The 24,403-nt window shown below is 38.5% G+C and overlaps 1 protein-coding gene across 2 annotated transcripts in view; it reads left to right on the plus strand.

The window, feature by feature from the left end:
- LOC150078196 (uncharacterized) overlaps positions 1 to 24,403 on the plus strand; it is an 881,600-nt gene that overhangs the window by 608,275 nt on the left and 248,922 nt on the right. For both annotated transcript variants that reach the window (XM_090385307.1, XM_090385308.1), the window contains one exon: positions 14,773 to 14,900. In XM_090385307.1, the coding sequence (XP_090241433.1) occupies positions 14,773 to 14,900 (128 nt within the window). The remainder of the gene's footprint in view (positions 1 to 14,772; positions 14,901 to 24,403) is intronic.

Raw genomic sequence — 24,403 nt, forward strand, 5'->3', positions numbered from 1 at the left:
TTTATTTGTGAACTGTATCGGAATCATAGCTTTATCACTCAAAGAAGTAAAATTGTCAACATTAAATGCACGTTAGAAAAATGTATGGCCAGAGCCAGTTCATTCAGGAAATATGGTTGAATCGGCAGAAAACAGAATCCATGCCTCCATCGACTTAGCAAGTTCTACGTTGGTAGGAGGGAATGTTTTGATGATATGACTACTGAAGACATTCAAGAATTACTGGTAGAAAAAGAGGCTGGTGAAGTGGATTTGGTGGAAATGGCATTGGAGGTAAACCAAATCAATTTAAAGGATGATAGCACAGATTAAAATTCTGAAGTTCCAAATTTTACACTAAAAAGCATTTGGAAAGTCATAAACTTAGCTGAACAATTGGAATTTTATTTTTTGAATGCAGATCCTTCAACTGAAATGAACACAAAGTTCAAAAGGGAGCATAAAAAGTGCTTAGCTCCATACCATGCAATTTACAAAGGTATATCAAGCAAAAGCAAACAATCCCAGATTACTGATTTTTTTAAAGAGAGCAGAAGATACATGAAATCTAGATGCTGAAGAAGGAAGTTAGAAAGGTGAAGATAGTATGCAATAGAGAAAACGTTCTTGTTTGAGTGTGCTTAGCAGCAATGAAGAGGAAGAAAATTAACCGAACATACATTATCTGCCATACGTATCACAGTTTGTATGACGTTTGTTCAGTTATTACTATTTTTAATAAAAATTAAGTTTTCGATAGCTATAAAAAATGTACTTTGTTAGCTTTTGGAACATAACCCCCTTTTTGTATCTGTTCTTAGTCCTGTTTAACACAGTTTCACACTACATGAGATTTTATAGAAACCTAAGTACTGTGTTATACCAGGGTTGCCTCTATGGGCACAAAAGGTGATATAGTTGTACACGTTGGCACTAATGACATTAAGAGTAGGAGACCGGCGGAATTACTTGACAAGTACAGGTCACTGATGAAAAAAAGCCGTGAATTAGGGTTGAAATTGAAAGTGTCTGCAATTCTGCCCAGACACGATAGGAGGGAGTATATGATGAAAGCCCTGTCAATCAATTCGGCCCTGGAAAGATTGTGCAGGGCTCAAGGGGTAGAATTTTTTTCAGCCTGGTCTGTACTTGTTAACAGGAGAGACTGCTTCTACAGGGATGGGATACACTTAAATAGAAAGGGTGCAAGAATGTTTGCTGATGCTATCGAGGCAATGTTAGGTGGGTCGGAAAACTGCTAGATTGGGGGGATACAAGGACTAATAGATTAACAGTAGCCACTGGCAGAGGTGAAAGTGATTCTTGCACTGCTTCTATTGGAATGAGCAGCAGCCTTGAAAATAAGATGCAGGATATTTCAGAGACTGCTGGGAATCATTGGGGTACAAGTAAACACATGGGTTGTGTTAGGGTAGCTAAGAAAAAGAACAGGTGCATGTACACTTGTGTGTACACCAATGCTAGGAGTTTAGTAAATAAATTTGATGAATTTGAGGTGTTGCTCAAAACATCAAAGGCAGATATTGTGGGGATTTCAGAGACGTGGTGTCACACAGATATAAGAAATGCAGAACTGGAATTTGGGGAGTACAATGTCTACAGAAAGGATAGACAGGATAGGAAGGGAGGAGGGGTTATGCTATTAGTTAAAAAACACATAAAATCCAAGGAAGTGAAGCCAGTCGACATCGCTGGACAGTGCAGTGTCGAGTCAGTTTGGTGTGACATAAGCATTGGGAGATCAAAATTGAGAGTAGGAGTGTGCTATAGGCCTAATGACTCTGATGAGTATAATAAGAAACTGTTCGGAGAAATAGAGTGGGCCAGTAAATCAGAGAGTCTTATAATGGGGGATTTTAATTTCCCAGATATTGACTGGAATTTGGGGGCTGGTCACTCACACAGTAGCAAGGCTTTTGTGGATTTATTGGATGATTGTTTTCTACATCAGCATGTTCGGGAGGCAACTAGAGGGAGTAATACTCTTGATTTGATTATCAGTAGTGATTCTTCATGCGTTAAGAATCTGCAGATAAATGAACCACTTGGTGGCAGTGATCACAGTGTGCTGAAGTGGGAGTTACTCAAAGAGGTAACTACCATTAGGGGTAAAGGGAAGGGGTATTGCTTTCGTAAAGGCGACTACAATGGACTGAGACAGTATTTAAATTCTATACAGTGGGATCAACTGATGATATTGCCAACAGCAAATTCAAAATGGGAAGCATTCAAAGAACTTATCGTGGAAGCTACTAGGCTTTACATACCAACTAAGAAATACTGTTCAAGGTTTAGGCCTAAATGGTTGTCAGATGAACTAATGAGGCATATGGCAGAGAAGAAAAATGCATGGGATACATACAAATTAACACGTGACACGGACGCCTATGATAGATACAAGTTGATCTGTAACCAAGTTACAAAGGAGGTTAGGCAGGCGAAGGCAGATTACGAGAGATCCTTGGCAAGGGATGCGAAGAAAAACAGCAAAGAGTTCTTTACTTATGTAAACTCTAGAAGGAAGGGGATGAATCAGATTGGTCCACTTGAGATCGATGGGTCAACTGTTGATGACCCTGCTCGGGTAGCTAACAAACTAAATGAATATTTTGCATCGACATTCACACATGAGGAGTTATTCAGCGAGGGGAATGCCAGAGGTGTATTCAACTCTAGCAGTAAGCTAGAGAATCTTGTAATAACTGAGAGCAAAGTGGAGGAGAAATTGTTGAAGATAAACACAAGAAAGGCACCTGGGGTGGATGGGATCTATCCAGTTATATTAAAGGAGGCAGCAAAGGAGGTAAGCAAACCCTTAGCCATAATTATGAGAGCTTCCTTGGACTCAGGGGAGGTACCCATTGACTGGAGATGTGCAAATGTGACCCCAATTCACAAAGGGGGATCAAAGGCTGACACAAGTAATTATAGACCTGTGAGTTTAACTTCTGTTCCCGGAAAATTAATGGAGGCACTGGTGAAAGAAGCACTGCAGGATCATCTAGACAAGACTTCAGTTATAGCTAGGACACAGCATGGTTTTGTTAAGGGGAAGTCTTGCCTGACCAATTTGATTGGATACTATGATGCAGTCACAAAAGAACTGGATGCAGGGAATAACTTTGATATTATATACTTGGATCTTAGAAAGGCTTTTGATACTGTTGCACATGGAAGACTGCTGCACAAATTGGAGCAGTGTGGCATTGGAGGCAAGTTGCTGCTATGGATAAAGGGGTGGTTGAGGGGGAGAAGACAGAGAGTGGTAATCAATGGACACTGCTCATCGTGGACTAATGTTATTAGTGGGGTCCCTCAGGGTTCAGTATTGGGGCCTTTATTGTTTTCTGTATTTATAAATGATATTGATGATGGTATATCAGGCTTAATGTCCAAGTTTGCAGACGATACGAAGGTTGGCAGGGTTGTCAAGGACACTACTGACACTATGCTGCTGCAACAGGATTTGGAAAGGTTGAGCAGATGGGCTTCGAGGTGGCAAATGAAGTTTAACATTGACAAATGTAAAGTACTACATATGGGAAACAGCAACCCCAGAGCAACGTATCAACTCTGTGGTACTACACTGACAGTGGTAGAGAATGAAAGGGACCTGGGGGTGGTGGTGCAGGCAGATATGAAGTTCTCTGAGCAGTGCAGACGAGCTGCAAGAGTAGCTCATGGTGTATTGTCAATGATATATAGGAATTTTTCTAGCAGGGATAAGGAGGTGATTATTCCCTTGTATAAGGCAATGGTCAGGCCACACCTAGAGTACTGTATACAGGCCTGGAGGCCTCATTTCAGGAAGGATGTAGAGCTGCTGGAACGAGTACAGAGAAAGGCAACTAGATTGGTGAATGGGACAAAGGGGTTCTTTTACGAAGAAAGGCTTAAGTTTTGCAAATTACAGTGTCTGGAAACTAGGCACCAGCGGGGTGATCTGATAGAGGTGTACAAAGCCTTGAATGGTTTGAGCATGCTCAATGCTGATGGGATTCTTCCTCTAGCTCAGAAAAATCACCTGAGAGGGCATAAATTCAAATTGAGGAAAGACAGATGTAGGATAGATGTGCGGAAATTTGCCTTTAGCCAGCGGGTGGTTGGTGGGTGGAACAGACTTCCATCCCTTGTCGTGGAAGTTGATAGCCTAAATAAGTTTAAGGCTCAGCTGGACAGGTATTTCGAACGAACAGAGGGGTGAAGTGGAAGTGGTTATTTTTATTTATTTATGTTACTTAATTTTTTTTTTTTTTTTTTTTTTTTGGCTGATGCTGCATAAGCTTGCTTTCTTGCATCAAATGCCTCTACTAATGCTAATGCTAATGCTATATATGCCTGTATATTACCTGTATACAAATACTGAAAATCTTTGGAAGTGGTTGATGGTAATTGTAACTGTATGGGTGAAAGTGTATTAAATAAAAGTAGGATATGTACCAACACCTTCCAGCTCTGAACTGCTGAAGAAGAGTGTCTGTAAAATGTTTCCAACTGCTTTTAAATATATATTTCAAAACAGTTGGAAACATATAGAATTGCTTTGTAAAAATATATATATATATATATATATATATATATATATATATATATATATATATAATAGTAGTAATAATATACAACTGTTAAGAAGCAAAATAAGCAGAAAAAGGAAAATAACAAAAGTTATCTTATGCCTAATGCACCGAAACGCGCAGTGCAACAGTAAAGGAAGCAAAAGGATATAAATAACGTGTGGTTTGTAAAATAAATAGTGCGTCTGTGGAAATGAAAAGTACACATGGTGCCTGAACTAAGAGAAGTTTAAGGGAAAGTGAAGTAGTGGTTAAACAGGTGAAAGAATTTGAAAAACCTAGTACAAAAATGAACCGGGACTGAGGAAGCAAACAAAAAATAAAATAAATAAATAAAAATAAAATAAAAAATTGTACAAAAATAAAAATGAAAAATAATAAATAAGTAAATTAGATAGTATGAATCAGAGCTGTAATTCTCAATAGGTTCTACGTTGATATTAATATTTGTAAAATAATAAGAGGAGTTTACCTCAATGTAGTACGTAGAACACTTCCGTATGATACTCTCCAGAAATTAAAACAAAAAACTTACATTAGAGTAAAAAATAAAAATCAATTTAACACAATTAAAATCAATTTAACACAATTAAAAATATTAAAAAGAATCTAACGAAAATATTCAAAATGATTTTCTTTCCTGAAGCTGACAACGGTTTTCGACCGTATGTTGTGATCACAGGAATGAAAATTACCGAATGGGGTCGAACATGAAACTTAAATAGTGATTATTTGTCTTCGCACATGTGCGTAAAGGTTCACGCATTGAAAATCAAATATGGCCGACGAACATTAACAGAATTCTCGTGTCATTTAATTTATACGGTTTCTGCAATTAATTGTCGCATATAATTACGTTGGACATTAAGTATTTTGGCCTCGTTAAATAAAAGTGATTTTCGTTAATGGCATGAAAGGGTAATTCTGATGCTGCTGAACGAGAATCACAAACCGAGGCTTCATGTTGATTTACACAAATATTCAGAGAAAAACGCGTCGAACCTTGGTAAGACAAGTCGCAATCACTGCAAGAAATGTTGTATACCAGGTCATTAATTTGTGTTCCGAACGCGGAAAGAACCGAGCAGTTGTTCAGTATACTGTGTAATTTCCGTATTGGCATGACCACAATTTTAAATTCGGTATCTTTAAAGAATCTATTAAGCTGTTTGTGCCACTGTTCAACATATGGGACAGAAATAAAGTATTTTTTGATATTACTGTTGTTGGTTGGTGTAGTATTTTGTATCCTATCCGTAGCCTGTACCCTAATTCGATTTATTGTGGTAAGGGGATAACCCCTGTTTAAGAAACTGCTAGTTAATATTTGTATTTCTGAGCCCAAAGCAGATTCCGTCATTGAATATTTATAGGCATTTAGAAATTGAGTAAGGATAATCGATCTTTTGTAGGTGATAGCTATTATAATGTAGAAGCATACTGGTGTTTGTATGTTTTCGATAGATGCTAAATTGGATTTTATTCGAATCCCGAGTAAGCGTGAAATTTAGAAAGTTTAATGACTTTGTATCCTCCTTTTCCAATGTAAATTTGAGTCTAGAATGATTAATATTATTAAACGAATGTAAAATGTCTTGGATAGTACTACTATTAGTAATAACTAGAACATTTTCTAAATACAGTCGATTCCGGTTATTTGGGACACATCGGGACTAGTGCATTTTGGCTCAATTAAGTGGCTGCCCCAATTATCCGAAGTTTCACGTAAATAGTTAAAAATACAAATCCTCCCCCCCCCTTTACATTTAGTTCACCGTACAATCAAATCACGTTACGACGAACTCACAGTAGTAAAGTACCGTTCACTACACAATGTGCAGTAAGCACCGGTCATTGTGATCACGTTTGTGAATTGAATTTTAATTCTATTAAACAAAGAGTCTAATTAGCAAAAATAGGAGGAATATTATCCACAGGATATAAAAGTAAAGATATATTAAGCACAAATTTTTCTTTATTACCTTACCAATTAAAAAATTAAATGATATGTGAAATTTGGAAGAATATACATGATAATCGGAATAATTAATACGTACTGTAATATGTACATACTAACTAAACTAGTAGACATTTCTGTTCACTGACATTTGTGGGTGGGGGTTAAAATTTAAAACAGTAAAAAGATAAGCAATCAATAACAAAAAACATGGCACACACAAATTGCAAGTAACACAATATGCAAAAGTGGGAACGGAGTAACGAGTTACAAAGCTTTAAAAATAGGAATGAAGAGAAGATTCTGAAAATTATTTTTTTTACGTGATTGAAGATTCCATGGAAGTGTAAATACATTTCACCATAATAACCCACAGAATTCCAGCTGTCAATATTATCGCAAATTCAATAAGATCAAGTTTACTATCCGTTTATGATAGATTGCACTAACAGAAAAGCCCAATAAACAGGTGACTGCTAATTGTTTTACGGTTGTGACCTCCAGAAATCCTACGAATGTCGGAGACAATCGTAGGGTAATCTCCAGTGCTGCGCTCTCCTGCCCCAATTAAATGGCATTTTGTCCCAATTAAGCAAAGTAAACCCTGGCTATTTTCTCAATTGGGTTCTGGTTTTTAAGATTTGTCCCAAATAAACGGCTGCCCCGATTAACCGGGGGCCCAAATAACCGGAATCCACTGTACCTCCCATAGTATGTGATTTTCGTTAGATTCTTTTTAATATTTTTAATTGTGTTAAATTGGTTTTTAATTATTTTTTACTCTAATGTAAGTTTTTCGTTTTAATTTCTGGAGAATATCATACTGAAGTGTTCTACGTAATATATTGAGGTAAACTCCTCTTATTATTTTGCGCATTATAGCCTTAGCAGCTAATGCACCAATAAAATCAAAACCAAACCAAACCTCTTATTATTTTACAAATAAATAAGTAAATAACACTGTATTCAGATATGGGAGGGCAATTTTAGCAAGAGGTCGAATCAGATGGCAAATATGCAAAATCTGAATATATAGTAGATGAAGATATGATACCTAGCCAGGAAATTCATCAGGGGGACTACTCCTGACCATGTGTCAGGCACTGCATTTCCAAACTTGTCTGTAGTATTAGACAAATACGGAGGATGCGGAAAGGTCAGGGAATGACCACCGCATATCCCGGAAAAATATGGCCTTAGTTGCTAATGCTCCTGAAAAAAAAAACCAAGTAGTATTAGAAGAGGGGGGGGAAGTAGCAAATATGTGGCCTTTATTGTAATACTAGTAGAAAAGGTAGTCCTTACTTAGTGTAAAATAAAGTTAATAATGTAAATTAAAATGAATACAAATTTACAAAAGTGTAATATGAAATATTAAAATAAATATATGTGAAGTGTGGAAGGGATTAAAGGTAATTAAATTAACGTGGTTGAAAATTAAAATTCAATTATAAAGCAGAGAAATTTGATCGAAAAAGTGTGGACAAGGAAATGGTATAGGGAATGGTAAAATTCTTTGTGAGGGGAAGGGAAGAAAAAGACGGTCAAGAGAAGGTGAAAATAGCGATAGGATTGAGGATAGACGGAGCATTTGTATCACCTTCTTATTACACTAATAGTTTTACGGACAGGGAAAAAATAGAAAAAGACAGTATATAGATAAAACGTGTAGAAAAATTCATTAAAAATACTGAACTTACTGGGTGTAAGTTATAAGTATTTATAGTATTTTTAATATCCCTCGACATGGGCACCAGTATGTGGTGAGGGGACCTCCCAGTGATGCTGCTGGGTTTCCAGATTAGTATCACTGGGATCTAACGCCCATACCTTGGTTCCAGGGTTACATCTTTGGAATCTGACGTGTGCAGCCGTGCACCGCGACCCGTGGAAACTCGGAAAGGGGGATCCTGGTGGTTGAGGGGCCCAGCCTTGATACATCACTTTGGCCCCTGCTTCGACAAGACGGGTGGTCCCAGACCGGCCCAACTGGAATCAATCGGTGGGTGGTTCTTACTGCTTGGGTCAACTGCGTTCCAATAAGTCTCCCTCCCTTTGGTCCTGGGACAGGATCAAGGCTTATTGGAAATGTGGGTATAGTGCTCCTAAGCAAACTTGCCGTCCCATTCGTGTACGCAGTACCTGCTAGTTCACGAGTGGGAATCCCCTCATAGGGCTCCGTGGTGGGTGAGGTACTTAGGGCATCTGAAATTTTCATCTTATTCATATGAGTAATTTAAATTCTATTTCTTCTGGGGCCCCAAAAAGGCCCCTACCTAACCGATCGGAAGATACCTATAACTGCAGCTCAAAAAGACCCAGAACTGAGGAGAGACCACCATCTGTGACACCGCTTTTCCTCATTCTCCATTCAACCGGAGAGCAGGCACTCGGGAAAATGTCACCCTTTTTCATCCAGAAAGGATTAGAAGGGTTGACAGGATCTCCAAAATCTGTCAAAAGGCTACGTTCTGGAGATATTTTAGTTAAGGCTGCAAGCCAAAAACATGCACAGCAACAACTGAAAGCCACATCGTTAGGGGGGGGATTACACATCATCGTCATTACTCCCCATAAAACCTTGAATTTCTCACGTGGTGTCATATCAGAGTGGGACCTTCTTCATGTTTCTGAAGAAGAGATCTACTCTGAACTTAAAGACCAAGGAGTGACGGCTGTCAAAAGAATATCGATGCGGAAGGATGGGCATCTCGTCCCTACCCGAGTTCTCATCGTAATGTTCAACACCCCACGACCTCCAAGTTCCATAAAAGCAGGCTATTTAAACTGCCCAGTGAGGATTTATATCCCGAACCCACTGAGGTGTTTTAAATGCCACTCTCAAACAGCTTGTCGTGGCACCCCATGCCTGTGCTCGCTGTGGTGCTAAAGACCACGAGAGCAAGGAATGTTTAGCTTCTAAGCCAAGTTGTGCTAACTGCCAAAGAGAACACCCTGCATACTCTCGAGCATGCCAGCGGTGGAAAGATGAGAAGGAAATTCAAAAACTAAAAACAGAGCTAAACATTTCATATCAGGAGGCCAGAAAACGCATCCAACCTATAAATAGTTCCAAGCCCTCATACGCCCAGAAAGCGTCTGGGAAAAGTACCATTGGTACTCAGACTGATATGAGTATTCCACCAAGGGAGTCATTTACCCCCATTGCGCTCTATTTATTAAGTTCCCAAAAGCCCACACAAAAATCACAGTCAGCCGCCACTGCTATATCCGTACCTCCTAGTGTTCCACCACTTCCAAAAAAGAGTGCTAAAGAAATTCCGAAGAAAGGGGAACAGGCATCTACAATCCAAGAGACAATGGATGTCGAAGATAAGGAAGTACAGGACGAGTCTGTCCTGGAACTCTTTGCAAAAGAAGAAGAAGAAGAAATGGATACAGGCCACCATCCAGTATTTCCAAAGAGAGATAAACCCAGGACTGAGAAAATGAAGCCCTCATCCCTTCGGACGCCACCCAACTGACCCAATAAATCAAAATAATGGGTACATTTAAATTTCTCCAATGGAATTGCCGTGGATTTCGTAGAAATAGAGATGACATCAAGGCTCTCCTGAGTAAGCATGAACCAACTTGCTTTTGCTTACAGGAGATGTATTTAAAGGCAAATGAGGGCCCTTACTTACGTAACTGCTCAGTTATTCGCAGAGACAGAGCTGGGGATGGATCTTAGCTGTGCTTCTTACCACTAATCTAGAGGCTGTAGCAGTTCGTCTTACAGTAGGGTTCCTTTTAACTGTTTGCTCCATTTATTTGCCACCTGGGAATGACACTGCCCAGGCAGACCTTGATGATCTCATTAAGCAACTGCGACCCCCTTTTCTATTATTAGAGGATTTCAGTGGGCTGTGCGGTAGTTCTGACATCAATAGAAGAGGTCAGATTATTGAGCGATTGCTTGAAAAGAATGATCTGGCCCTTCTAAATGTGGGATCTAACACCTTTTTCCACACTTCTACCCATACATTTACTGCCATTAATCTTTCCATCTGCTCCCCTTCCCTCCTGCCTCTGAATGTATGGGAGGTTGAAGAAAACCTTTATGGTAGTGATCACTTCCCCGTGTTATGTACCATTTCAAATGGGAGACAATGTCACCAGTCAAGGATACCATGTTGGAAGATCGATCACGCCGACTGGAATGCTTTTCGTCATCTGACAACGTTCAATACCACTATATTTGGCCAGGAGCCAATTAATGAGTCAGTAAAACACATCACAGAAAGTACAGTCCAGGCAGCAGCAGCAGCAGTTGCAATTTCAAGGACATCGTCCCGCTTTCCACGTTTTCCAAAACCATGGTGGAATGGAGAATGCACAGCAGCTAGGAAGGCTCAAAACAAAGCATGGGGAATATTTTGTCATTACCCCACCACAGATAATTTAATAGCCTTCGAATGTGCACGTGCCAAAGCACGGTACATTAGGCGCCTGTGCCAAAGGAATCTTGGATCAAATTTTCATCTTCCCTTACATGGGCTGCCAATCCCAAAGCCATCTGGGACAAAGTTCGGAAAATGAAGGGCAAATACACCTCACACCCTTCATCGATCTTGGAACATAATGGATGTACAATTGCAGATCTAACTGCAATTGTAAATACTCTTGGGGAGACATTCGCTAAAGTGTCTTCAGAAACATCATACCCCCCCCCAGAGTTCCTCGCGATCAAACAAAAAGGTCAGAAAAACATAACCTGAAGCTGTCCTCTAACAATTGCAAGGAATACAATCAGCCCTTAACACAGTGGGAGCTGAAAGCAGCACTCTCACTATCCAAGGCGAGTGCTGTTGGGCCAGATGACATCCATTATGAGATGATTAAACACCTTTCATCGGAATCCATGGATCATTTGCTCTGTCTCTATAATATAATCTATATTGAAGAGACATTTCCGGACTCATGGCTATGACAACCGTCCTTCCTTTTCCGAAACCAGGAAAGGATCCAAAAATACCAAAAAATTACCGTCCTATCGCTCTGACGAGCTGCTTGTGTAAGATCCTGGAAAGAATGGTCAGTGCTTGTCTTTTGTGGTATTTAGATGCTAACAACCTTTCCAGGATACAGTGTAGCTTCCAAAGGAACAGGTCAACACTTGACCATTTAATCCCCTTGGAAACATCTATACGTGATGCTTTCCTGAAACGTTGAGCACCAGGTGTCGGTTTTCTTTGATATGGAAAAAGCGTACGACACGGCTTGGAGATATAGAATTTTAAAAGACATATATAACTTTGGTCTTAGGGGGACACATTGCCCTCTTTATTAAAAACTTCCTTACAGACCGGTCTTTCTAAGTTCGTGTAGGATCTACCTTCTCCTGGCCATTCTGCCAAGAAGAGGGAGTTCCACGAGGATCAGTTTTAAGCGTTACGCTTTTTGCTATCAAAGTTAACTCTATAACTGAACAACTTCTTCCAACCGTAATATGAGGGTCATTGAAAGACAATTGCAGCATGCCATAGACCACGTCAACTCTTGGGCAGTGACTAATGGTTTTAGGTTTTCTCTCCACAGAAGACTGTCTGCATACACTTTTGTCGCAAATGGAACCTTCACCCTGAACCAGAACTTTAACTCGGACAAGACATCATTCCAATAGCACCCGAGACAAAATTGGAGCTCATTTTCGACAAGAAGTTGACATTTTTACCTTATTTTCATCAACTGCGGACAAAGTGCACCAGAGGGTTGAATCTCCTATACTCTATTTCCTCCAATAAATGGGGAGCAGACTGCTCCACTTTACTCAGCCTCTATCGTGTGCTTGTCTGATCTAAACTAGACTATGGGGTCCCAAGTGTACACATTGTCTAGAAACAGCGTACTTAGATGGCTGGACCCAGTTCACCCCCAAGCCATCCGTATTGCTACTTGAGCATTTAGAACATCTCCCGTCCTCTGTCCAGAGTTTATATGTTGAAGAAACTGAACCACCACTGTCATTTTGATGAAAGCAATTGTCTTTAAAATATACCTTTAAATTAAAATCCCTGCCAGACAACCCTACGTGGACATCCATTTTCAAGCCACGATGGGAAAACCTATATAACACTCATCAGAGTGCCAACTGGCCTTTTGGTATCCGTGTCCAAGAGCTGCTCAGAGAACTTGACATCATGGTAGACAATGTTGCCCAGTCAGCAAGGCAACCATTTCCACCCTGGCATGCTCGATAACCATCATGCGACTTCTCCCTTAAAAATTGGGTTGAGTCCATAACTCCATCTTCTGTCTACCACCAACTCTACGCTGCCCACTGGGCTGAATATTCCGACTTCTTGTCTGTCTGCACTGATGGCTCGAAGTCGGAGTTGTCTGTTGGATCTGCTGCTATCTTTTCAGGTCATTCTATATCTGGAAAGATTCCCCAAGAATGCAGCATATATACAGCTGAGTTGTATGCTATAGAGTTAGCCTTGGACCACATTAAAACCCATAGGTATCAAAGGTGTATGGTGTACACTGACTTTCCAAGCACTCGGCAGGCTTTATCGGTATGAGGTATAATCCTCATCCATTTGTGACCCGGATTCAGCAGACACTACACTCTGTCTGAGTGTTCTTTCGACATTCGTTTCTGCTGGATTCCAAGCCACATTGTGATCGGTACATTTGTGACTTGGCATGAGCAAGTCACAAACAAGCTCTATCAGATAAAGCCTGTAATCCGACATTGGCAGTCTAGTCTGCACAGGAATCGCAGTGAGGAAGTTGTTTTAGCTCGCCTCTGCATAGGACACAGTCATCTTACACATGCATTCCTGCTGAGGGCAGATGACTCTCCTATGTGTGAGAACTGTGACACCTATTTAAGTATACATCACATTTTAACCGAGTGTCCCCGTTTTAGACACGAATGTGATTTTTATTTTACCGCTTTTAGTCATCTGGCTGAGCCTTATACACTCAGTCAGATTTTATCCGACAATGACAATGTGTCTGCTGTTTTTAGCTATTTAAAATCAGTAAACGTTTTACTCGTATTTAAAATTTAACTTGTATTGTTATTTCTTTGCTGATATATTTTTTACTTTTATACTTTTTATATCTGTGTTATATCTCGACATGATGGCCTAACTAATTAGGTCACTGAATGTTTAACTTTTTATATATGACCTGGATTTGGTGCATTATAGCCTTAGTTGCTAATGTGCCAATAAAATCCAAATCAAATCAAATCAAATAGTATTTTTAATGACTCTTTCTACACTTTTTATCTTTACACTATTTTTTTTCCCCTTTCGTAAAACTATTAGTGTAATATGAGGGTGATACTAACACTCCATCTATCGTCAATCCTATCACTATATTTGCCTTCTTTTGACCATCTTTTTATTCCCTTCCCCTCCTCTCGCCAAGAATTTTACCATTCCCTATACCATTTGCTTGTCCACACTTTTTCGATAAAATTCCTCTGCTTTATAATTGAATTTTAATCTTCAACTACAGTAATTTAATTACCTTTCACCCCTTCCGCACTGCACATACATTTGTATTTTATTTCACATTACACTTTTGTAAATTTATATTTATTTTAATTTACATTATTAACTTTATTTTTACACTGCATAGGGACTACTTTGTCTACTAGTATTACGATAAAGGCCACATATTTGCTTCCCCCCCCCCCCTTTTTTTCTAATACTACAGACAAGTTTGGAAATGCAGTGCCTGATACATGGTGAGGAATCCCTGATGAATTTCCTGGCTGTGTATCATATTTTCATCTACTATATTCAGATTTTGCATATTTGCCATCCCCTGATTTGACCTCTTGCTAAAATTGCCCTCCCATATCTGAATACAGTGTTATTTACTTATTTATTTCTTTGTTATTTATTATTTTTCATTTTTATTTTTGTACAATTTTTTTTTTATTTATTTATGATATTTTTTTTTTGTTTGCTTCCTCAGCCAGTTCATTTTTGTACTAGGTTTTTCAAATTCTTTCACCTGTTTAACCACAACTTCACTTCCACTTTCGACTATCCCTTAAACTTCTCTTAGTTCAGGCACCATATGTACTCTTCATTTCCATTTTATTTTACAAACCACACATTATTTATTTATTTATATATATATATATATATATATATATATATATACAGGGTTATTCACATACAGGGTTATATATATATTGTATGTAATATATACGTATATATTGAATATTCACATGTTACTATGTTGTACAAATACCACAACTGCTTTCCACAGACCAGAGGACAATGTGTGCAGTAGGAATCGAAGAAGGAGTTCTATTGTTGTTATCCCTCCAATGCAGATCTGCCCTGGTGACCTTCTTGTTTACAGCAAGGTTCTTACCCAGAGGAATGCTCTTTTAGGTAAGCACACATACTCAGATTAAGATATATATATATATATATATATATATATATATATATATATATATATAAGTAGTAATAATCCCCATAAGTGGCTGTGATATTGTAAATATATGGGTGGAGATGTATTAAATAAAAGTTGGATATGTACCAATGCCTTCAAGCTCTAAGCTGCTAAGTATAATAATTAAAAAAAAAAAAAAAAAAATTGCCAAAGTAATAAGCTAAAATATTCATTCTACCTGAAAGAAAGGAAAGTGGATGAGGAAGAAAGGAAAATATATAAAAGGCTGAAAGAGTATAAAAAAAATCTATCGATTTGATTAATTTAGTGGTAAAATACATATTTAATATGATAATGATTTTATATAATACTGATTTACCAGCATTGATTAATTAATTAATCAATAAAGATATTAATTAATACAGTTACAATGTGAACATTGTGGAAATTTTGCTATAATGTGACTAAAAACACTGCTGATAATAATAAGCAGTACTTATGTAAAGCCTGGAATGTAATTTAATGGCTAGAATATAATGCTGAGAAGAAATCAAAGTACATTTCTGCCAATGCCAGCGGATCAAAATAGAAAATTAAGAAAACCAAACAGTATGCTATAATTTTAGAATACATAGGTAAAATGGTAGTCCGAACACTGTTGACAGCACATTGATATATTAATATATCAGCATGCAGTATTAAAATATAAGTTGCAAATTAATTACTGATTACAATTCAATTTCATACAATAAAGATAAATGATATAGATTAACAATGCTTGCAGAGCCACAATGGAAGTACTTTGCAGTGTTTCAAAAAAATGGCTTGCAAGAAGAATTTAATGCATGAGTACTACGGTGGTGAAAGCGTGTAACACTCAAGGGAGAGTATTTTGAGATGGAGAAATCCACGGAAGATTCAGATGATGACAATTAAGATCTTGCACTGGTCTGCGAATTAAATGATCACCCCCTCATACAATTCCAATCAATTAATTAATTGTGGCAAATAAATCCAAAGTATTAAGTCTGAATTGCCATTACAATAGAAAATAGATATTAAATTAGGTAAAACCAAATACATAAAGATTACATTCTTACCTGCTGTCAGACTCCTCTTGCCTATGCTTCCGGAAACCTGAAGTGCATACAGGCGAGGGGTGCTACCAGCAGTTAATTTATAGATGTCAGGGACTAAGACCATTAGCCAATGGAATGTTGCCAAGTTTTCTACCCTGGATCTGTTAGTACCACACCAGATGCAGGGCAGAAAACTTGGCAACATTCCATTGGCTAATGGTCTTAGTCCCTCACACCTATAAATTAACTGCTGGTAGCACCCCTCGCCTGTATGCACTTCAGGTTTCTGGAAGCATAGGCAAGAGGAGTCAGACAGCAGGTAAGAATGTAATCTTTATGTATTTGGTTTTACTTAATTTAATATCTGTTTTCTATTGTAATGGCAATTCAGACTTAATACTTTGGATTTATTTGCCACAATTAATTAATTAATTGGAATTGTATGAGGGGTGATCATTTAATTCGCAGACCAGTGCAAGATCTTAATTGTCATCATCTGACTCTTCCGTGGATTTCTCCATCTCGAAATACTCTCCCTTGAATGTTACACACTTTCACCACCGTAGTACTCATGCATTAAATTCTTCTTGCAAGCCATTTTTTTGAAACACTGCAAAGTACTTCCATTATGGCTCTGCAAGCATTGTTAATCTATATCATTTATCTTTATTGTATGAAATTGAATTGTAATCAGTAATTAATTTGCAACTTATATTTTAATACTGCATGCTGATATATTAATATATCAATGTGCTGTCAATAGTGTTTGGACTACCATTTTACCTATGTATTCTAAAATTATAGCATACTGTTTGGTTTTCTTAATTTTCTATTTTGATCCGCTGGCATTGGCAGAAATGTACTTTGATTTCTTCTCAGCATTATATTCTAGCCATTAAATTACATTCCAGGCTTTACATAAGTACTGCTTATTATTATCAGCAGTGTTTGTAGTCACATTATAATGGTCTTAGTCCCTGATATCTATAAATTAACTGCTGGTAGCACCCCTTTCTCTGTCCATTACCAGCATGGTCTGATGATTGGTATCAGTACGCTGCCTGAAATGTCACCTTAAATTGTATAGTGATTTAGGCAGTTAGATTAAACTATATTATTAATTTCACGTGGTATATGAGTGGTATTAATTATAGTAATAATCTTAGAGGTGTATATTCAGATGACATATTAGTGTAAAAGACCAGTGTATAATGTGTGGAGAGAAAGTGACAACCAGAAAGTGTATAATGTGTGGAGAGAAAGTGACAAAGTTAATTGCAAATATGGCAAAAACTAAAGTGGAGGCACTACTGCTAAAGATAACAAAAAAAAAGCAGTATAATGCTGAAAAATTGTAATACTTGGGCAAGCTCGGGTCGTAATGCCTATTCTCCAATGTGAGGCCCTGGAATTAGTACAAGAGTATTAGTATTAATATTAACAATGGCCACATGGTGCTATATATGCTGAACCAGCCAAAAAATTAATAATAAAATAAAATAACAAAAATAAATAAAATAATAATAAAAAAATAATAAGAGAAAAGGAAATAGGCAGCCTATGCTTTTCCCTCCTCCCATAGGTAATTATTCAGCTGACCTTTAAATTTCCCCAAACTGCAGCTTCTACCACCGATATAGGTAACTTGTTCCAGTAATTTATAACTCGCTGGCTAAAATAAAACTTCCTGCAATCCAATCTAAATATCTCCTCCCCTAACTTGAAATTATGGCCATTAGTACTAGAATCATTTATAACTGCGAAAATTTCATCCTTATTCATTTGACTATTGCCTCTCAGACACTTAAACACCTCAATCAAGCTTGTAAGGTGCCTGGTTTCCAAGCTGTGCAACCCAACATATTCGAAGTCTTTCCTCATGAGGACGTCATTTTGCTGATTTCACCAGACGAGTTACCTGTCTCTGGATCATTTCAAGAAGCTTGATGTGTTTTTTTAGGTGCAGTCTCCACACTTGAACACAGTATTAGCATTAGCATTAGCATTAGTAGAGGCATTTGATGCAAGAAAGCAAGCTTATGCAGCATCAGCCAAAAAAAAAAAAAAAACCACTTCCACTTCACCCCTCTGTTCGTTCGAAATACCTGTCCAGCTGAGCCTTAAACTTATTTTGGCTATCAACTTCCACGACAAGGGATGGAAGTCTGTTCCACCAACCAACCACCCGCTGGCTAAAGGCAAATTTCCGCACGTCTATCCTACATCTGTCTTTCCTCAGTATTCCAACTGTGGCCTAACAATAGCCTTATATAATGGGATTATGATGTCCTTATCTCTATTAGCAAATGTTCGATAAATCATCGATAGGAAACCATGGGCATTCTTTGTAACCTGTCTAGAGTGCTCAGAGTACTTCATGTCTGACTGTATTGTAACTCCCAAATCCATTTCTTCCACTACTGACTTCAGTTAAACTCCACCAAGTGTAAAAGTGATTTGTGGTTACCGTTCCCTAGGTTTGCCTTGCACTTTGCCGGATTAAAGCATAGCTGCCAGTTTTGTGACCATCTCTGAAATATATCTTGGTCACTCTGAAGAAGCTCTGCTTGGCAGTGATCATTAACTACTATTGCCAAGGGGAATGTCTTTGTGTGTGCGCGCGATTTAAGGAGTGCGAGGAAATCAGGCGCTAACTCACCATTGTTATGGGCTTATATGAGATCTTGAAGGACAGGATGGATGCCCTCGAAGGATTTTAATAGAGGGGCCCATGAAGCTCTCAGCTGCCCACATCAATGCCAGAGCTTGCACTTGAACATCAAGCAACACAGCAGCACACCCCAAGGCAGAATGTGCTGGTCCCAAAGGAACTAGTTGTTGTCGGTGACTCTGTTGTCAGGGAAATGGGGAATATATTGTGCAAAAAGGATAGATGGAACAGGACCAGGGTATGTCTGCTAGGGGCAAAGGTTGATAACGTTGTAGAGCAGATATCATCTTTTAAGGGCACAAAGGGTGATATTGTTGTATACGTTGGCACTAATGATATTAAGAGTAGGAGACCGGTGGAATTACTTAACAAGTCAATGCTGAAAAAAAGCTGTGAGTCAGGGTTGAATTTGAAAGTATCTGCAATTCTGATCAGACATGATAGGAGGGAGTATATGATGTATTTCTTCATCAGTATTTCTGATGAAGAAATAGTCCAGGAACTAAAGGAACAAAGTGTAACTTGGCCAAAAAGAATGATGATACGAAAAGAGGGCACCATAGTCCCAACACACAACATAATTCTAACCTTCAATACACCAAATCTACCAGCTTCAGTCAAAGCAGGTTACTTAAATTGCCGTGTTCAACCCTTTATTCCAAATCCCTTAAGATGCTACAAATGCCAGAAATTTGGTCACTCCCAGACAGCATGCTGTGGAGTTTCAATGTATCCAAACTGTGGCTGTACAACTCATACTCAATCAGAATGCAAGGCACAAATTCCGTAGTGTCCTAATTGCAGGGGCAACCATCCAGCATACTCCAAAGAATGTGATCTCTGGAAGTTAAGGAAGAAAATACAAAAATACAAGACTGAAAACAAAGTCTCATACCAAGAAGCTAGAAAACAAATTAAATTAAGCATGCCAACAAAAGCTCTTGTGCTTCAGCAATCCACTCTCACCAGTCAGTAGCATGTCAGACAGAAGTGTCACTCTCTCCAGATAAATCGATCACAGACTGTGCTCGATCAGTTCTATCAACCCAGCTTACATCTAAACCAAAGACAGTAGACCAAAGTAACAATACACCACTCACAGTTCCAACCCACAGTAAAGTAGCAGAAAAATTCCAAAAATCAGATCCTGTTGAGGTAAAGCAACCACATCCAACAAGGATGGCTACCAATGGTGTGATCACACTGAAGAAGATCTCGAATTACATGCAGATGGTGATATGGAAGATACCAATGTATCAGCTCGCCCCAACTTTCCCAGAAAAGAAAAATCTAAACTTGATTGTTGTAAACAACATACTCACAAAAAATAGACAGATTCATCTCCTTCTTACAAAACCAAATAATGGAACACTTTATTCAATGGAATTGTAGAGGCCTTCTCAGTAACATCGAAAACATCCATGAATTAATTCACCACTACAAACCTCTTGCAGTGTGCCTGCAGGCAATGAATTTGACAAATTAGGTCTCAATTACAATAAAAAATTATACTATATTCAGACATGACAGAGCTTGACACTAACAGTGCTCACGGATGAGTAGCAATACTTGTGGATTCAAGCATCCCCTCCAGACACATCCCATTACAACCTGCCTTAGATGCCGTTGCCACATGCATTGTAAATGGTATTACTCTGACACTGGTTCCAATCTATCTTCCAGATTAATCTGGAAAAAAATAAAATGTTTAAACACTAAATTTCCTCCTTTATCCACTCCACTTCTGAATTGGAATGGGCAGGAGCTCTCTACTCCTACAGAAATATCAGATGTACTGGGAATCGTATTTTCTCAGTTGTCCTCTTTTATTGCTTATGATCAAACATTTCAAAAACTTAAAACAGTTACAGAGAAATCCAGACTGAATTTTACTGGTAAAGCTACTTTATCTTATAATCAACCATTTACCATGATTGAGCTACAGCAATCTCTTACCAACTCAAGAAACAGTGCTGCTGGCCCTGATGGGATATATCATCTAATGCTCCAAAATTTGAGTCAAAGTTCACTCTCTTCTCTGCTCATATTTTTCAGTTGGATATTTTTCAAACATAACTTCCCAAGTTCCTGGCATCATTCTTATGTAGTAGCAATTGCAAAACCCAGTAATGACCATTCTGTTTTCCAAAATTACAGGCCGATATCCCTTACCAGCTGTCTCACCAAAACCCTCGAGAAAATGATACATCGCCGTCTCACTTGGTTCCTCAAGTCCCAAAACTTGATTAACAACAACCAATTTGGATTCCAGAAAAACCGATCTTCATTGGATCTCATTGTTAAAGCCAAGACAAACATCAGAAATGCTTTCATCAAAAAAGAACATCTCATCGTGGTCTGCCTTCACGTTGAGAAAGCCTTTGACACTACATGGCATTTCGGCATCCTACATTCCCTTGGCCTGAGAGGTAATTTACCATATTTTATCCAAAATTTCCTTCAACAGAGATCCTTTCAAGTTTGCTACCGGGGAACCCTAAGAACTTTATCCAAGAAGAAGGAATTCCACAAGGGTCTGTTCTCAGTGCCACTTTGTTTGCAATGAGAATGAACCATATATTTGAACTCATTACAAAAACAAAGGATTCATATCTCTTTGCAGACGATCTCACAATATCCTGTCATTCTCGAAACATGCATTACATTGAATGCCAACTACAAATATCAATTAATTGCATCCTGACATGGATGACACAAAATGGTTATAGACTATCCAGTTAGAAATCGACTGCCATTCATTTCTGTACCAGATGCAATATGCATCCTGAACCCAAGCTCCACTTAAATAACCATCCTCTTCCCATAGCTAATAGTATTCATCTACTAGGATTATTTTTTGACAGTAAGTTAAACTTCCAAAATCACATTGAACATCTCTGGACTACTTGTCAAAAAAAAAAAAAAAAAAAAACTGAACATACTCAGTCTTTTCAACCACAACATGAGGAGCAGATCGTTACAGCCTACTTCATTTATACAGATCTGTAATAAGATCACACCTCGACTACGGCGTGCCAGTTTTCGATTCTGCTAGGGAGAGTGCTTTATTGCGCCTTAACCCTATTCAACACTCAGCCTTTAGAACAGCACTAGGTGCATTCAGAACCTCTCCAGTGCAAAGTTTGTATGTTGAAGCCCACAAACCTCTTCTAAATATCAGGAGAAAGATGTTGCTGTTGAACTATGCAACCAAGATCCAAAGCTAGGTGACCCATCCTAATTGGTCAATACTTTATGATCCGCAGTTTATGACCTTTTATAGAAACAAACCACAGACAGTTCAGCCTGCTGGTATTAGGTTAAAGCAAATAGCAGAAAATTGGGATATACACCTCAATAAAATCTTGCAAGATCCTATAGATCCCGACCGTCCATGGTCTGTCCTCATGCTATTTTGTGACAATTATTTCCATCAGTGGGAAAAATACTCTCTATCAGACATTAACATCCAACAGCTACACATTGAGCACAGTCAACATTATCCAGACTTTGCTAAAATATATACAAATGGATTGAAGCCAGAGTGGATTGGGTTCAGCTGTGGTACTCCCTGATACTACCATTTTTCTATCTCTTACAACAGAGTGTAGTAGTTACACGACTGAATTATATGCGATAAAACTTGCTTTAGAAACTATTTTTCATATGTCAATTCAAAGTCAACTCGCAAAGTTCCTTATTAGCCATGCAAAACTATTCTCCACCTATTCACTCGTTATTAAAGCTCATCAGATCAGAGTAGGGTTGAAACTGAAAGTGTTTGCAATTCTACCCAGACACGATAGGAGGGAGTATATGATGAGAGCCTTGTCGATCAATTCGGCCCTGGAAAGATTGTGCAAAGCTCAAAGGGTAGAATTTTTTTCAGCCTGGACTATACTTGTTAACAGGAGAGACTACTTCTACAGGGATGGGATACACTTAAATAGAAAGGGTGCAAGAATATTTGCTGATGTTAACGAGGGCAGTATTAGATGGGTAGGAAAACTGCTAACTTGGGGGAGACAAAGACTAATAGATTAACAGTAGCCACTAGCAGAGATGAAAGAGATTCTTGCACTGCTTCTATTGGAATGAACAGAAGCCTAAAAAACAAGATGCAGGATATTTCAGAGACTGCTGGGAGTCATTGCGGTACAAGTAAACACATGGGTTGTGTTAGGGTAGCTAAGAATAGAAACAGGTGCATGTATACTTGCATGTACACCAATGCTAGGAGTTTAGTAAAGAAATTTGATGAATTTGAGGTATTGCTCAAAACATCAAAGGCAGATATTGTTGGGATATCAGAGACGTGGTGTCACACAGATATAAGGAATGCACAACTGGAATTTGGGGAGTACACCGTCTACAGACTGCCATCTTGCAGACAGGCTGCCAGGGCAGGTCATGGGGTTTTGTCAATGATATAGAGGAATTTTGCTAGCAGGGAAAAGGAGGTGATTATCCCTCTGTATAAGGCAATGGTCAGGTCACGCCTTGAGTACTGCATACAGGTCTGGAGGCCTCATTTTAGGAAGGATGTAGATTTACTTGAGTGTGTACAGAGAAGGGCAACAAGATTGGTGAGGGGAATGAAGGGATCCTCTTATCAAGAGAGGCTTAAGTTCTGCAAATTGCAGTGGCTGGAGACTAGGCACATGTGCGGTGATCTGATTGAGGTATATAAGGCCTTGAATGGGTTCAGGGATCCTTCCACTTGTTCAGATTACGAACTTAAGGGGCATAAGTTCAAATTAAGAAAGGACAGATGTAGAATAGATGTGCGGAAATTTGCCTTTAGCCAGTGGGTGGTTAATTGCTGGAACAAACTTCCATCTGTTGTTGTGGAAGTTGATAGGTTGAATAAATTTAAGGAGGAACTGGACAGGCATTTGGAGGGAATGGTGTGATTTTTTTTTTTTTTTTTTTTTTTTGACTGATGCTGCATAAGCTCCTACACTTGCTTTCTTGCATCACATGCTACTACTACTACTACTACAGACAGGATAGGAAGGGAGGAGGGGTTATGCTTTAGTTAAGAAACACATAAAATCCAAGGAAGTGAAGCCAGTCGCATCGCTGGACAGTGCAGTGTCGAGTCAGTTTGGTGTGACATAAGCATTGGGAGATCAAAATTGAGAGTAGGAGTGTGCTATAGGCCTAATGACTCTGATGAATATAATAAGAAACTGTACAGGGAAATAGAGTGGGCCAGTAAATCAAAGAGCCTTATAATGGGGGATTTTAATTTCCCAGATATTGACTGGATTTTGGGAGCTGGTCACTCACACACTAGCAAGGCTTTTGTGGATTTATTGGATGATTGTTTTGTACATCAGCACGTTCAGGAGGCAACTAGAGGGAGTATACTCATGATTTGATTATCAGTAGTGATTCTTCATACATTAAGAATCTGCAGATAAATGAACCACTAGGTGGCAGTGATCACAGTGTGCTGAAGTGGGATTTACTCGAAGAGATAACTACCATTAGGGGTAAAGGGAAGGGTTATTGCTTTCGTAAAGGCAACTATGATGGACTGAGACAGTATTTAAATTCTATACAGTGGGACCAACTGATGATGTTACCAACAGCAGATTCAAAATGGAAAGCATTCAAAGAACTTATCTTGGAAGCTACTAGGTTTTACATACCAATTAAGAAATATCGTTCAAGGTTTAGGCCTAAATGGATATCAGATGAACTAATGAGACATATGGTAGAGAAGAAAAATGCATGGGATACA

This window comes from Mastigoproctus giganteus, chromosome 11 (genome assembly GCF_048544385.1).
Source record: "Mastigoproctus giganteus isolate SK-2022 chromosome 11, ASM4854438v1, whole genome shotgun sequence".
Taxonomy (NCBI): domain Eukaryota; kingdom Metazoa; phylum Arthropoda; class Arachnida; order Uropygi; family Thelyphonidae; genus Mastigoproctus; species Mastigoproctus giganteus.